Source organism: Physella acuta, unplaced genomic scaffold (genome assembly GCF_028476545.2).
Source record: "Physella acuta isolate Inbredline_101_S28 unplaced genomic scaffold, ASM2847654v3 ptg000028l, whole genome shotgun sequence".
Lineage (NCBI taxonomy): Eukaryota > Metazoa > Mollusca > Gastropoda > Physidae > Physella > Physella acuta.
The window spans coordinates 390,820-406,623 of NW_026731548.1; the positions used below are offsets into that span (position 1 = coordinate 390,820).

Consider the following 15,804-nt stretch of genomic DNA (forward strand, 5'->3'; position numbering starts at 1 on the left):
GTTTTTATTACAGAGTATGTCATGTAGAGTTTTGTAATACTGTTTGTTGCGGTCTTATAGTAATGATATTACAGTTTGTAGCGGTCTTGTATACTTTTGTAGTACAGTTTGTAGCAGTCTTGTACTGTTTTTACTGCAGTTTGTAGCACTAGCTTGCACGTCATGTTGTAAATCTGTTCGGTATGGCTTAGAAGCTAACTAAGGTGGATTCACCACTCTAAACTCGTCATTTGTTTAAAAAATATTCATGTCACTACTTTGTATGTTTGTTGGGGGGCATCGAATAAACATCATTTGGGACGCCGCAGTTGCTGACTGGGTGACCCGCTGAATCCTGTTATCGATGTTTGTTTTTGTTCTTGACACTGTACTGTCTCGTCCTGTGTTAGAACCCTCGGGCACACGAGTCTCGTTAGCTGGAGACATCGACCCATCTAGGAGAGAGAACTCCGAAAGCAATCAGGCATGCAGTTATCGCATCGTCTTTTAGACTATGGCGCTATTTTATACCATCATATTACATAAAGACGCATCATCCAGCCCTTCTCCCCCAATGAATTTACCTCCTTCCTTCCCCCAAGTCTAACAACAAAAGACCTTCTATCTCTAATTGCGTAAATCGCGTGATGTTTTATTTTTTTTTCGCTAAACTTTCCGTACCGGCAGGTCCCTGGACACACGAACTTTCCGTGTCCGCGTGACGTCACTTCCTGTATTTTTACAGTTCACCAACATAACCACTCACCCGTCCTACGAGGAGGTCAGTGTTTTTAAATAACCGCCCCCCCCCCCGGCGAATTTTGTGTTGTCACTCACGTGATGCGCACATGACAGTATCGATTCGTCATTTTGTCGGTCAATTAAATCACGGACGGTCGGTCAATTGATTCACGGACGGTTGGTCGATTGATTAACGGACGCCTCACGACCGGATGGTCAAATGATGCGTCACGGGCTTTTAATCGGCGCAGTTCCGGTCGATGGTTCGACCAGTGATGTGAGCAGGACTGACCCAGTAGCAAGCATGAGCAATCGTCTGCTATCTTTTGTCCGGTTGTCTCTCAATACTGCCCCTTCGTTTAGCGCGATTGCCTATGGTAACCCCAACACTTCCTCTTCTTTCTTTAATGTCATCAGAGGCGTAGCGGCCCTTCCCGGCGCCCGGGGACATACTTTCAATTTGGCGCCCCCCTCGGGAGCAAATTTTCGATTTGCACCCCCCCCCCCCTCGAACTTTTCATTTGCACCCACCCCCCTCAAACTTTCGATTTGCACCCCCCTCGAACTTTTCATTTGCACCCCCCCCCCCCTCAAACTTTCAATTTTGCGCCCTCCCCCCCCTAAGGTCGGCGCCCGGGGATATATGTCCCCCCTCGCCCCCCCCCCTCGCTACGCCTCCGAATGTCATTAGCATAATTAATTATCTCTCATCATCCCCCCCCCCCTCTCCTCACAATATCCAGCACGAGCAACCATCTGTTGTCCTTTGTCCGGGTGTTTCGTCATTATGGCATGAATCTATAGACTAGACCTTTGGTTAGCGGGATCGCCTATCTCCCCCTCCTTCTATTCATTAATGCTATTAGCATAATTAATCAGCATGTCAGCACCCCCCCCCCCTCCCCACAATGTCCTGCTCTTCTGCGCACGTTAATTAATACTTTATTGATTAATATTTGCAAAACAGACTAAGACATTTTAAAACCCCATTACCTGTCTAAATATGCTATTTCCGTGCACAGTGAGAATAGTTTTGTTTTTTTCAACGATATTGACTTGCTTGCCAATGTTAAATTTTTTAACAACAGAGTTATCTTTCCTTCCGTTACCTAGGAAACCATCAACATCACTCAGAGACCGAGTGAAAGTTTCATGTTTTTTCCTGTACAACTCGTGTTTTTTTTAGACGTGATGTAATTTTACCCTTTCAATGACGTCTTTTCATTGGCAAAAAATTCCCAGCAGCCATTGGAGCGACAGGATGTTTACAAAACTAAACAATGGCGTTGCCATGGTGACCAATTGGGCTAATTAAAGTTTGAGTTTTTCAATGTTTGGCGTTCGTCTGTGTAAAGGAAAGTTTTAGAGAGAGCTTTAGTTCAAGTTTGTTGTGTACTATGGGCAGGTCTTTAGAACAGATATTCGGGTTTTTTGCGGCGCGCTGTACTGATGTTTAGAGATTTGAGTATTTAACTTTTAGGTATTTAGGTGTAGGGTATTTGGGGCTGTGTGTTAGAGTTAAGTTAACCACTCTAGAAGTGACTCTATCACTCTAGAGGCGACTCTACCACCAATAGAGGTGACTCTACCACCTCTAGAGACGACTCTACCACCTCTAGAGGCGACTCTAACACCTCTAGAGACGACTCTACCACCGATAGAGATAACTCTACCACCTCTAGAGGCGACTCTTTCACCTCTAGAGACGACTCTACCACCTCTAGAGGCGACTCTACCACCTCTAGAGATGACTCTACCACTCTAGAGATGACTCTACCACCTATATATGCGATTCTAACCCCTAGATGGCTCTAACCCCATATAACAATATCTCGAACCCTCGACAAACCTTCGTGTATCAATCAACGATTATCGATCTAATAGATCGGTTAAAGACCCGCCCGTTGACCCGAGTGTCCTGCATCCACTCACCTGACGACCGCCGTCTCCCGTGTCCGTCTCCCCCTGTCGGCAACATCAAAGGAATAAATGCATCACATGATCAAAGAGTAATGTGGTGAACGAACACATGTCTATTGTATTATTGAACTAGAATACACCACCTTGGATTATTGTTCAAGGTTTGAGGATTTCTTCATGCGTGTGTTTCCCTGTTTGGTGTTTGTGCCGTTGATAGTTCTGATGTTAGATTCGTTGTTTTTTTTTGTTTTTTTTTTTTAAACATTTAAATTTAACATTTTTAAAGTAAAAACATTCTTACCCTGGAACAGCTTAATTTTCTTTATAGAAGGTAAAGGTATAGTTTAACGACGATTTAAAAAAAAAAGAAATAACAAACGTGTTGATACTGTTTAACTATTGCACTTCTAAAAAGCATTTTTTAGTATTTTAATTCAAGCTATTGACATCGGTGTATCTGTCTGTCTACCTGCTTGTCGATTGTGTGTATGTGTGTATCTGTCTGTCTACTTGTTTGTCGATTGTGTGTATGTGTGTATCTGTCTGTCTACTTGTTTGTCGATTGTGTGTATGTGTGTCTGTATGTCTACTTGTTTGTCGATTGTGTGTATGTGTGTATCTGTCTGTCTACTTGTTTGTCGATTGTGTGTATCTGTGTATCTGTCTGTGTACTTGCTTGTCGATTGTGTGTATGTGTGTATCTGTCTGTGTACCTGCTTGTCGATTGTGTGTATGTGTGTATCTGTCTGTCTACGTGTTTGTCGATTGTGTGTATGTGTGTATCTGTCTGTCTTCTTGCTTGTCTAAATATACATGCACGGTAAATACTTACCTATTTCCTTTTCAATGAATCTTGAAATCATTTGTTTGTTGTTTTTTTTTATTTTATTTCCGGGTAAGATTTCTTCCCCCGTCCCTATTTCTGTTTGTTTGTTGTTTTTTTTTTAAATTCCAAAATGAGCGTTAAACGTTTGGATAGGGCGGATTTAGAGTGATTTCAGTATTTAAACATCAAAGACAAGGTAAATATTTTTTAACCGATTTCTACTTCCGGTTCTAAGGTGTCCATCGTGAATCACTCCCCAAACTTATACCCCCCCCCTTCCCTCCCCGTCCATCTGGTGATCTAGTCGCTAGTCAGGTGTGGGGTGGGTAGTGATTGGTGCACACCCGTGGTAAACAAACATGGCGACACGGTGTAACGCCCTCTACCCCACAACCCCTCCCCCTGACAATCTGCGCGGTAAATTAAAAAACCCATAGTTAAGCAGACGTCAGCCACGTGTAGCCGTTTAAAAAGTTTCCACCATCAGGACTAGATCCCCTACCTCACAGATCTGTGGTGTTCTTTTGTTCAAAGATTCATCCAGCCAGTTAGGATCTCGCAGTCAAAGTGTTCTGTCGTTTATTGACATTCATGTCTTTGTTTACAGACTTGACAACGGGAAATATTTATTCATTAAGTTATATTGGTGAGTGCAGACATACATTTTTAAAATTTCATAGGTAGAGAAATAAATACAATTTTAATATTAAAACAGTATTATATTATTTTAATAGTAAAAAGTTAGTCAAGAGAATTATTTTTAAACTCCGGCTAATTTCTCGCATATTTTGTTCCCGTTTTAATACAATTCTATTCTTTCATGTGTCCTTGTGTAGTGTTTTAACATTTTCGGGGACCGAAACCTAGAAAGGACTTTTGCCCCCTCTCACCCTTCCACCCCACCCCTATATATTGGCGACCGAAAGCATTCACGGATTTGTACATCGCGTAACCCCTACACCCACATGTGTTAGGTAGTTAAAGTACTGCCTCTCTCCACCAAACTGATCTACGTCATTCGCCAAAACAAACATGTGGATTTATGTAATCAATCTGTCCTCTACAGACTATAATCTACAGTGGCAATAAATCTACACTAGCTATAAAACTACTACAGCAATAAATCTCTAGCAGTATTTTAAAATCATTATAATAAATGCCCGAGAGTGTAAAAACAAGATTTAAATAGGTGTACAATATAATCCTACGTCATTCCAACTAGATGAAAACCATTGGTTGACCAAACACCACGTGACGTGAACCTCGACTACTCAATGTTTGTAAACAAAGTTTACCGTGCACTCAGCTGATCGAAGATCAGAATTAGAAAATAGGGCTGGGGAATCCCCTGGGATGTGGGCACATGTTCACAACCTAAAACTTGTATATTAGTCTTTCTAAATGTTTGACTTGGGTGTTTTAACAATTGGTTACAAATAGTGGTATTTGAGCACTTGGAGGATTAATTTAGAAAGGGGTTAGCTTTAAATATGATTGGATACAAAAGATAAAATTAACATTGTGTTCTTGTCAAAATGTGTTAGACGATTGGTTTGATTTAAATCTTACTTTTGGGCTAAACCCTAAACAGAATCGACGTCTTTTCGTAAGGTTATATTCAGTGTAATGTCATGGTTCAGCGAAAGGTGAAAAATAGGTTTCAGAGAAAAGGTGTTAGTTGTTGATGTTTGTGTGACAAGGAAGTTATATGTGTATATGTGCCTGTGCACTTCGCTGATGCTATGTGTGTATGTGCACCCCACTGATGGCGTATATATGTCTATGCACTCCGTCGATGTTGTATATGTGTATGTGCTCCCCCCTGATGTTGTATATGTGTCTGTGTACCTCCTGATGTTGTATATGTGTATGTGCACCCCCTGATGTTGTATACGTGTCTGTGCACCTCCTGATGTTGTATACGTGTCTGTGCACCCCCTGATGTTGTATACGTGTCTGTGCACCCTCTGATGTTGTATATGTGCCTGTGCACCCCTTGATGTTGTATATGTACCTGTGCACCCCTTGATGTTGTATATGTGTCTGTGCACCCCCTGATGTTGTATATGTGCCTGTGCACCCCTTGATGTTGTATATGTGTCTGTGCACCCCTTGATGTTGTATATGTGTCTGTGCACCCCTTGATGTTGTATATGTGTATGTGCACCCCGCTAATGCCAGCAACCGCCACATGTTTGAACATACCTGTACTGCACCGAGTGCATGTCACCCCCCTGTATACAAAATGGGCGTTGCTGTCGCTGCCATTGATTTCCCCCAGACGTCATTGTCCCTCCTCCATAGAGACGGCTGGGCCGGGTACATGTCCCTGTTTCCACCGGCTATCACGTGACCGGCGTGCGTGCCTACACTTTTAAGAATCGCTAAAAATAGTTTCGCCGATCAGTAGCTGATTAAGCCGGGGGTATCTATTCATTGTTTACCTCCAGAAACAACGAGCTGTAAACATCTAAACGCTGTTTTGTATTGTTTAGACCGTAGCTACTGTCTCGCACCTAAACTTCATTCTGTACTTTTCTAACTGATAAGTAAACTTGTATAGATCCGTAATCAACTATTCCCTTTGTAGCGCTACATTAAACCGTTAACGCTTTACTTAATCTTAATTAGAACTAGACGCAAAAAAAAATGAATGTGTGTAAATATTTTCTACCCAATGGACTACCTGTTAAACACACACGTTCTGTTTTCTTCATATACATATGTATGTATAGAAATATATTCATATACATGGGTATTTATGTATATATATATATATATATATATATATATATATATATATATATATATATATATATATATATATATATATATATATATATATATACATATATATATATGTGTGTGTGTGTGTGTATGTGCAAGCGTATGTGTATGCGTGTGTTCCCGTTAGCCTCCACACAATAAGTAGGTGAACGAGACGCCACTTTTATACCGGGCCCAACTAGTCCAGATAGTTCTATATTAATCGGATTCCTTTGTTATCAAACATATTTAAAAACAGCAAGTTATCGCGCGGTTATTTATAGACATGACGTGTGCCGCCGATACTAGAGTGAATGCCCCTAGCCGTGATACGAATGTAAAAGTACACCAGTGTTATCAAGTACTTCAGTAAAATAAAACTTTTATCTCGTTTTGTTTATCCAATTCAGATTGCCATTCACACGTGCAACATTTTGTAATCAAGCTAATGAATGTATGTTTTAAATAGGGCTTTGGCGTTACTTTTGATTCGACTATGTCGTATGTTTAAAAAGAGATATGAATAGCACATGCCTAAATTTCTAAAATAAATTTTGACAATTTCCGTCCTGTTTTTAACAACAGAAAACAGAAAAACAACATAATATGCTCGATATTTTGTCAGCAAACACCGTGACACCCCTTCCCCTCCTACCATTTGATGTGACAGCCACAACCCCTCCACACCGTACAAAATGTACTCTACAGGCCTTTATCTGGTTTAAATATCATTTTTAACGTTATTTAACATATTTAATGTGCATGACATCAGTATTGGGGGTAGTGGATGTTTTGATTAGGGTGGGGGTTAAAAGTGCTTGATGTCATATTGACGTTTTAGGTTAATATAAAAGAGATCAAGTTTGTCAGAGAAACCTAATATACATTTTGTTTTCAAGCTAGCCTCAGTTGGATATTGAGCAGGATTGTTTTGAAATTAGCAGCTCCGATCTGAATTTTGGTAATTACCCTCGCCGATAATTTGCTTCTTCATCTTGTGATGCTAGTTCTCTTGCCACTGTTTTTCACGCATCTTTTTAAACTGTTTGACCATAGGGTATGTAGTAACAACATACGTTGGTATGATATAAAGATCGCTGTGACTATAGGGTATACAGTAACAACATACGTCGCTATGATATAAAGATCGCTTTGACTATAGGGTTTACAGTAACAACATACGTTGCTATGATATAAAGATCGCTGTGACCAGAGGGTATACATTAACAACATACGTCGCTATGATATAAAGATCGCTGTGACTATAGGGTATACAGTAACAACATACGTCACTATGATATAAAGATAGCTGTGACTATAGGGTATACAGTAACAACATACGTTGCTATGATATAAAGGTCGCTGGTAGAAGGCCAAGCCACCCACAGGCCAGAACGTTGGTTGGTACCTAAGTACTGTAGCTTTTCTGAAATCTTTTAGCGTTGGATGCACTTATAAGTTATATTTATGGTCGTTTGGCGCAGTTTGATTTATGGGGCTTGTTTCCCTGTAAAATTTCTTGGGCCTTACCGCCCTCTTATAATTAGCATACAAGCAGTCATAAATACTCCATTGCTATATCAACATTTTTTGTGTGTAACTGCATGGCTTTGAGTAGTGTGTTGTGGCATTTGCTTTACAATGCTTTGATCATGGTGCAAATAATCTCGAAACAAAGCTCAATATCGATCATTATATATGCGGTATGTTAATTGCCTTTTTTTTATTGTCTTTTTTTTTTCTTAAATATTTTTAAGATTCTAGCTGGTACATATTTTATTGATTTTATGATACTAGCTGATAGATATTATATTGATTTCTAAACCCAACTTCCTTGTCTAGCTCTGGGTGTGGGTGGGTTGGGTAGCTCTGAGTTTTAAGAAATTCCGCTTTGTTCTGTAGACCAAAATTTGTGTGGTCTTCGTTTACCGACGCTATTCGGGATCTTTACAATAGGACGTTTTGTGTTCACATCAAATGGCGGGTCTGGAGATTTCTGAGAATTTGAATTTGTTATTGCATGGATCTGATATGAGGGTCTGGAGATTTCTTAGAATTTGAATTTGTTGTTGCGTGGATCTGGTCTCACGGTTCGGGACTTAAGCTATGCTGTGGGTGTCTTAGTCCGGATACATCAGCGTTGGTTGGGGTCTGTTTCTATCCTTCATTACCGAACTTGTGGACTTGACCACGGACCATCACGTGACTGCTGGGCTGTCCAGATCTTGAGATAGACAAGGTTTGGTTTTGTGTTTGTTGTTAGTTTGTTGTTATACCGATCTAATGTTCTCGTTGAGTAAGCAAATATTTGAAATATTCAAGTACTCGCTCGTTAGGATGTGCTCGAATGGCGTTGTTGGCGTTGTGTTGGCGTTATGTTGTGCTGGCGTTGGGTTGTGCTGGCGTTGTGTTGTGTTGGCGTTGTGTTGTGTTGTGTTTACTTTTTCATGGGTTCGCCTGCAGATTTCTATGGTAGCAGGAATGAGGTAAACGTAAAATGAAAAATATTTTAATATTTTTATAGGCATAATCATAAAGCAATCTATAATTATATCTCATTACACAATTACACATCGTATAAAAAGATATTATGCAAATGTAATCATGTATTAGTGCATGGTTAAGTGACCACACTACACTGCCAGTTGGGCTGTGTTACGCTCTTATTATTCTGTCTATATTTAGCCCCACGTTGCCCATGCTCGCGCATACGTAAACTCTTTATCTCGACCTTGTGCTAAAAATAGCTTTTGCCTGAGCGGGAAGAATTCCATTTGGCAGACGTGTTCAGGTCCGTGGTGTTAAGAATTTTTCAGAGTGAGTAGATCTGTCTAAGGTGACTGTCTTAAGGTGTAATTCTTGGACTCAGCGGAGGTTTGTGGAAATGTTTGTTCTGCTACATTTTTTACTTGGGATTTTTGTTCTGCTACATTTTTATTGGAGATTTTTTGTTTTGCTACATTTTTAGTGGGGATTTTTGTTCGGCTACATTTTTACTGGGGAGTTTGTTTACCTACATTTTACTGAGGAATTTGTTTCGCTACATTTTTACTTGGAGTCTTTGTTCTACTACATTTTAACTGGGAATTTTTGTTCTGCTACATTTTTTACTGGGGATTTTTGTTCTGCTACATTTTTTACTGGGGATTTTTGTTCTGCTACATTTTTACTGGGGATTTTTGTTCTGCTACATCTTTGCCACACAATATTTTTAACTATTTCGCGAGGCATTATGTTTCCCCCAGTGTAGAGACGTAGGTTTTGTCTGACTGTTTGCTCGAGCAGATAATTTTCTTGATAGCATTGATCGCTCCAGTGACCCCAGCCAAATCAAAGTGACCATTGTATCGACCTACCCGACCATCGTGATTGGTTTGGTCCTATTCGGGCTGTACGGGCATAGTGTTTGAAATGTCCTGATCTAATTTTAGATAGTTTCTGGAATATCCCTGGGGATTAAAGTCAGTTGTCCACTGTTTCCAATTTTGATTCAAGTGCAAGCGTTCAGCAGTCTGTTATTTCAATAATAAAACCTGTAAAATGTTGTTCCGGTAAAAGCATGTTATCTTGCTATATTATGGTAAATATGATAATTGTTCTGCTAATTACAGTCATGACCTTTAAATGCCCCGACATGCTATGTATGTCTGCCTATCCACACGCAGATGTGTATAGAGTAATTTGGCGTATAGAATTTACTAATTAGCGGTATATTTTAACTTAGATCAACCAGTTCTGCTTAAATTTTTCTTTCACTGGAAGTTCTCACAAGAAGACTTTAAGACCCCATTAAAAAGAGACAGTCTGACCCTGTTGGTACAATAAATTATTATCCCTATTTAATTAGACATTCTGATCCCCCCCCCCCCCCAAGAGAAGACATTCTGACCCTCCACAAGAGAAGACCTTTAACCCCGTGACGTAGCGGGTCAAGTTAATTCCTTAACCCCAGTCCCACACGAGTAGTGGATCTACCTAAGCCGGGTCGTGACCTAACTGTGCTCACCCACGGGCTGGCACAGGTAGACTTGCTGCACACTGGCACTAGGTAGATGCCAGACTCTGATGTTCTAATCCAGTTCATAAGCACCAGATTAATCTTCATCCAACTACAGTCTACACATATCCCGCTTAGTTATTTTATAACATGTATAACAAAGCCTCAATATCTTCTTAGTCAATATAATCCGCCCCTCCTTATTTATTTTATAAACCTGTACAATAAGGTTTTGGTAACTATAGTTAGAATTGTAGTTTTGGTTCTTTCGTGGATTAAGTCTCCACTCTCCTTCCCACCGCCATTTAAATCCCGTATTCCCACTTTGAGGGTTACTCCATTGTGTATGTTCCTACCCTATCTCATCCTAGTTGATGTGTGGGGCGGGCCACCTGACAGTGACTGAAACCTGTGACTGCTGGCTTTTAGCCGTTCAGTACAATCAGTCAATCACTTAGGACTTGGGACGACTTAATTTATACCAGCCATTTCAGTAAACACTGGTCTAACAATAGCTGCCATCTGTTTCCTGTCGTTTTCCTTTTAATGCCTGCCATTTTGTAGTCCACGTTTATTCTCCTTTCTCCCCCTTCAAATAATATTTTCCAACCCACTTTATATGCATATATATATATATATATATATATATATATATATATATATATATATATATATATATATATATATATATATATATATATATATATATATATATATGATTGACTCGACCGAGTTATGAATACTGCTAAGTTTCGCTGTGTTACGTTTTTGAAATAACGTTTTGCGAAGTGTCGTTGTGTTCGTGTTACGGTTTTTAAATAACATTAACAATATACATAATAATACTGTTCGTGTTGTGTTACGGTTTTAAAATAACAAGATACATGAGACTATTCATGTTGACACAGACAATTTTAGTTTTGACATCCCCTCCCCTACTCTAAAAGTTAGTCATGTATGTATATCAAGTGTTAGCATACACAAATCTTATTAGACAACAATCTATTTCAAGAGGTCTGTCTGTGAGAAATCTTTTCAATTGTTTGCTTCACAAAGATTTCAATGATAAACATGAGCAAGGCTAGCTTGTGTTGAGTGTGATCAAATTTCATATTTTTATCTGCGTCTTTGTGAAGTGTCATCCGGTTGTTTCCTGTGAGATACAAGTTTAACATTGATCTCGCTGGGCTGTGAATATTGACTTAGTTAATGCCATCAGTAGCGGGTCGTTCTTGTTAACCTGCCTCGTCAGAAAATGATTCACATCACGAATCTACCCTGCCTTCGTCCCACCTACCCGGACACAGGCACAAATCCAACCCAGCCACCAACTCTCCAACCAACGTAAATGTACACATATTTCTCCAGCCACCATCCCCCCCCCACACACACACACACACACCACCAACACCACCACACGTAACAACTAAATATTCCAACACTTAGATGGCTCAACATTTACCGCATGCAACATGTATTAAGCTTGATATTTGCCAGACTACTTTGTTCCCAATACCACGTAGCCTATACCGGCATGTCACATCACTCTGAACAATTCATATCACTTAGGGCCACTGGCCAATACTGACCGTATGATTCTACACCTATACAATGCTACTGACCATGTGATTCTATAACTATACAATGCTACTGACCATGTCTGACCACCAGCATAGTCTCACCCCAAGCTTATATCAGGCCTAACCTTGAACCAGCAGACGGTAAGAATTCGGTCAGGTACCCCAGCCAGCAATAATAGTGCTCAAACTGCCTGCCTGCATGTGGCCTGTCTGCCTGCAGCCTGCCTGCCTGCATGTGGCCTGTCTGCCTGCCTGCCTGCCTGCCTACATGCATGTGGCCTGCCTGCATGTGGCCTATCTGCCTGCAGCCTGCCTGCCTACATGCATGTGGCCTGCCTGCATGTGGCCTGCCTGCATGTGGCCTACATGCATGTGGCCTGCCTGCATGTGGCCTGTCTGCCTGCAGCCTGCCTGCCTGCATGTGGCCTGTCTGCCTGCCTGCCTGCCTGCCTACATGCATGTGGCCTGCCTGCATGTGGCCTGCCTGCATGTGGCCTGTCTGCCTGCCTGCCTACATGCATGTGGCCTGCCTGCATGTGGCCTATCTGCCTGCAGCCTGCCTGCCTACATGCATGTGGCCTGCCTGCATGTGGCCTGCCTGCATGTGGCCTGTCTGCCTGCCTGCCTGCATGTGGCCTGTCTGCCTGCCTGCCTGCATGTGGCCTGTCTGCCAGCCTGCCTGCATGTGGCCTGTCTGCCTGCAGTCTGCCTGCATGTGGCCTGTCTGCCAGCCTGCCTGCATGTGGCCTGTCTGCCTGCAGTCTGCCTGCATGTGGCCTGTCTGCCTGCCTGCCTACATGCATGTGGCCTGTCTGCCTGCAGCCTGCCTGCATGTGGCCTGTCTGCCTGCCTGCACATATGTGGCACGGCGTCTCATTATAAGTGCCTCACAGAATTGCCTCTCAGATAGGGGTGGGGTGAATGTCAGGGGGGGGGTGTATGCGGACGCTGTTGGACGTTAAGTAGTACATGGTAATTTTACCACGACCTCTTCATTTTCCATCCCCTTCTCTCTTCCCCCCTACCCCTCCCCATCCCCCGGAAATGGAATGTCGAGCAGGGGATATAACACGTGATTGAAACAAAGATTTACTTTCCAATGGCATGACAAGATAGAGCAACACAGGCGAATACTTCTTTCCATTCTGTGCATCTAGTTATACCGTTATTTTTACGTTGGTCGAGTCAGTCAGTAGTTTCATTTAATGTTATCAAACTCACATAACATACAGATAAACAAGATATAGTCTGTGTACTTCGTTGCCTTTTGAACTTGTTTGTAAACAAAGGCTGTGCTATACAGTACATGGTCGTGAAAATATTTTGATTGGTAAGCACAGACGTTAACTCGGTTAAATTAAAAATTGATGTGCGTACTTTTCAAAGTTTGTAAAAATCAATATTTTGAACTCAGCTGTTTGGTTTTAATCTATCAGATTACGCAGCCATTAGTTTAATACAGTATAATTGATTTTTCCTTCCTCATGGCAACAGCTATGCAACTTTTCCTAGTTTCAGTGCGTTTGGGGAATGAGCGCAACAACACTGTATAATACACTAGGCCTACCGAGACTAGTACTACTTAATATGCAGATTGCGTATAGGTCACGGTTAAACTTATCAATTATGGGCCAAACTCTAGCTCGCTAAATTGTCATGCGCAAATAAGTTAATAATTAATACATTCAGTCTGGTTATACAGCGGTCGCGACAAGCTTCTAAGGCAATCGGTTCTACCCTTGTAACGATGCGCTAGAAATTAATAGAGACAGACCATAGTTACTAGTGTTTGGAGCGAAGTTTTGGCCAATCGTTACTGACAGAAGCGCGCGGCAGACGCGTTGTTGAACTTGACGGCTTTCAGACGAGACAGCCCGGGAACATCATCACACGCGCTAGGGGATGCCGGAATAGGCTGGGGCAGGCGGGAGCAGAAACGAGTAGGCTACTTGACGGGAGCATCGTATGCTTACAAACATCCGCACGCCGTTACTGTGCCGGCCGCTCTGGTCTATTCAAGGCTGCGGGACTTAGGGTTTTTCTTGTCTGGTTATTGCTAGTCTACCATCATGGGTAAGTGTGTTCAATTAGAATTATTTTGTGATGCAAGGTCGAGATTCAAGATTGTGTACAAAGCTAGCGTTAATCTACTGCGGATTAAATATCTAAAAGTAATAAAATGCATGCGCTTAGACGCTTAGGCTTAATACATTTTAATACATGTTTTAATCAGCTGAATTTATTTTTTGTAGTCTCAACCTCTAAGTCATCTAGAGTAGAGTAGTCTAGACTACATTCTAGAATCTATATTAAAATGCGTTTTGATTAAATCTAGATCTAGAATCTAGATCTAGATCTAAATATTCTAGATCGAGATAAACTTTCCACTGAATAAAAATCATGCATTGTAATAATTACAAAATGTGTGTATTTACTACTAGCCGCGTAACCATATCGATATCAGTAATAATCAATTCGTATGGATGATGAATAATTTAATTATTAATTAAGCAATGATGAATAATATAGATCTAATCTAGGTCTACAAAAATTTGAATGAAAAAAAAAAGCTGGAGTTTGCATGTTTAGATCTATTTAATAATATCTAGATCTAGATCTAAATACTATATTGTTTACAGCTCTGATTACTGCTGGTAAAAAAAAACCGTGTTAGCATTCAATACTGTGTATGTTGGTGCACACTTAATTGCGCGGTTGTTGAAACTGAGCGCGCTGTTATTTTATCATCGTTCTCTAAATGTAGGCCTCCACCGATTATCTTGCTTGCTGCAGTATAGTGAGTGTTGGACTAATTATTTCTAAATATAGAACTACAAGTTTGGTTTTATTTCATTTGTTTTCTTTCAGAACTGATAAGAATTTGGATGACCAAAACATGTTGTTTTTTTTAAACCTCACATCTGTTCTTAGATTAGATTTATTTATTTTTAGTTTAGAATGAATACAGTGATGTATTATAGATCTAGATCTATATAAAAGTAGATCTAGATCTAGATAATAGAATCTAAACTAGATCTCGATCGAGAATATAAATCGAATATAGATTCTAGATCTAGCTGATATTGGTACTGGTAGCCTGTAGACTTTCTTTTAAAAGAAGTTTCGTCATATTTTTTTGTTAGCTTTTTTTTTGGGGGGGGGGGGGGGGGGGGGGAGAGAGAGAGAGATCTGGTTATGTACAATGATAGGGGTCTGGAGTAAAAATCGACCAAACTATTGTGACGTCACTAATGATCCTGCCCCCTAAATTCACACTAAACTAGCTCAGAGATCTTTTGATATCCACGGAGACACGGAAATAGTTTCATCTATCGGAGTAACAGATTTAATCAGATATTGTTAGAGCACACAGTGTTTCTTCCAGACTTTTTTTCTCGGGGGGGGGGTAGACTTTCTTTGGGACACACACACTGTTAACAGTATATATTTTCTATATAAATTTCATTTCGTCGTGCGGGGGGGGGGGGGTGTCGGAGCTCCCCCCACCCCCGAAGAGATGCCTGGAAGAAACTCTGAAAGCACACCTTTTAAATTTAATATTTAGACTTGACTCAAGCCTTAGAATTGTATATCGGTTCGTGAATATTTTTTTATTAGCTTGATAAGAAGCTAGGAAACAAATCAACGTTTTTTTTTTTTTTTTTTAATGCACAGGTAAACTGATCAACACATTTTAAACTGCAGGCAACTGCTGTGAGATGTCGTCATTAAAAAGTAAAAAAAGTTATGATTATCTATTTAACTTTTTTTTTTTGCTCTTCAGCAGACAGATACAAAGAAAAGAAATTCGTGAGTCAACATAAATCGTCTTCAGAAGAAAGTGAAAGTGAAAACTTAACAAAAATGGTTAGTAATTATTATTATAAATACCTAGATTTTAGTTCTAGATATTCTGAGATAGCATATAGGTAGATCTATGTTCAAATAAATTAGACCTAATCACTAATCTCCTATATGACCTATGCAAATGATGT

The 15,804-nt window shown here is 40.4% G+C and overlaps 1 protein-coding gene across 13 annotated transcripts in view; it reads left to right on the forward strand.

Moving 5' to 3' along the window:
- Positions 1-15,804, forward strand: part of LOC131941202 (uncharacterized) — a 47,467-nt gene that overhangs the window by 29,952 nt on the left and 1,711 nt on the right. For 4 of the 13 annotated variants that reach the window (XM_059300272.1, XM_059300282.1, XM_059300293.1 and 1 more), the window contains one exon: positions 15,594-15,676. In XM_059300272.1, coding sequence (XP_059156255.1) covers positions 15,674-15,676 — 3 coding nt within the window. In that variant the 5' untranslated portion in view covers positions 15,594-15,673. Of the gene's footprint in view, positions 1-4,068; positions 4,113-7,146; positions 7,194-9,025; positions 9,107-13,655; positions 13,883-14,529; positions 14,607-15,593; positions 15,677-15,804 lie in introns of those variants that run through there. The other 9 variants (XM_059300306.1, XM_059300300.1, XM_059300315.1 and 6 more) reach the window with 8 other exon arrangements.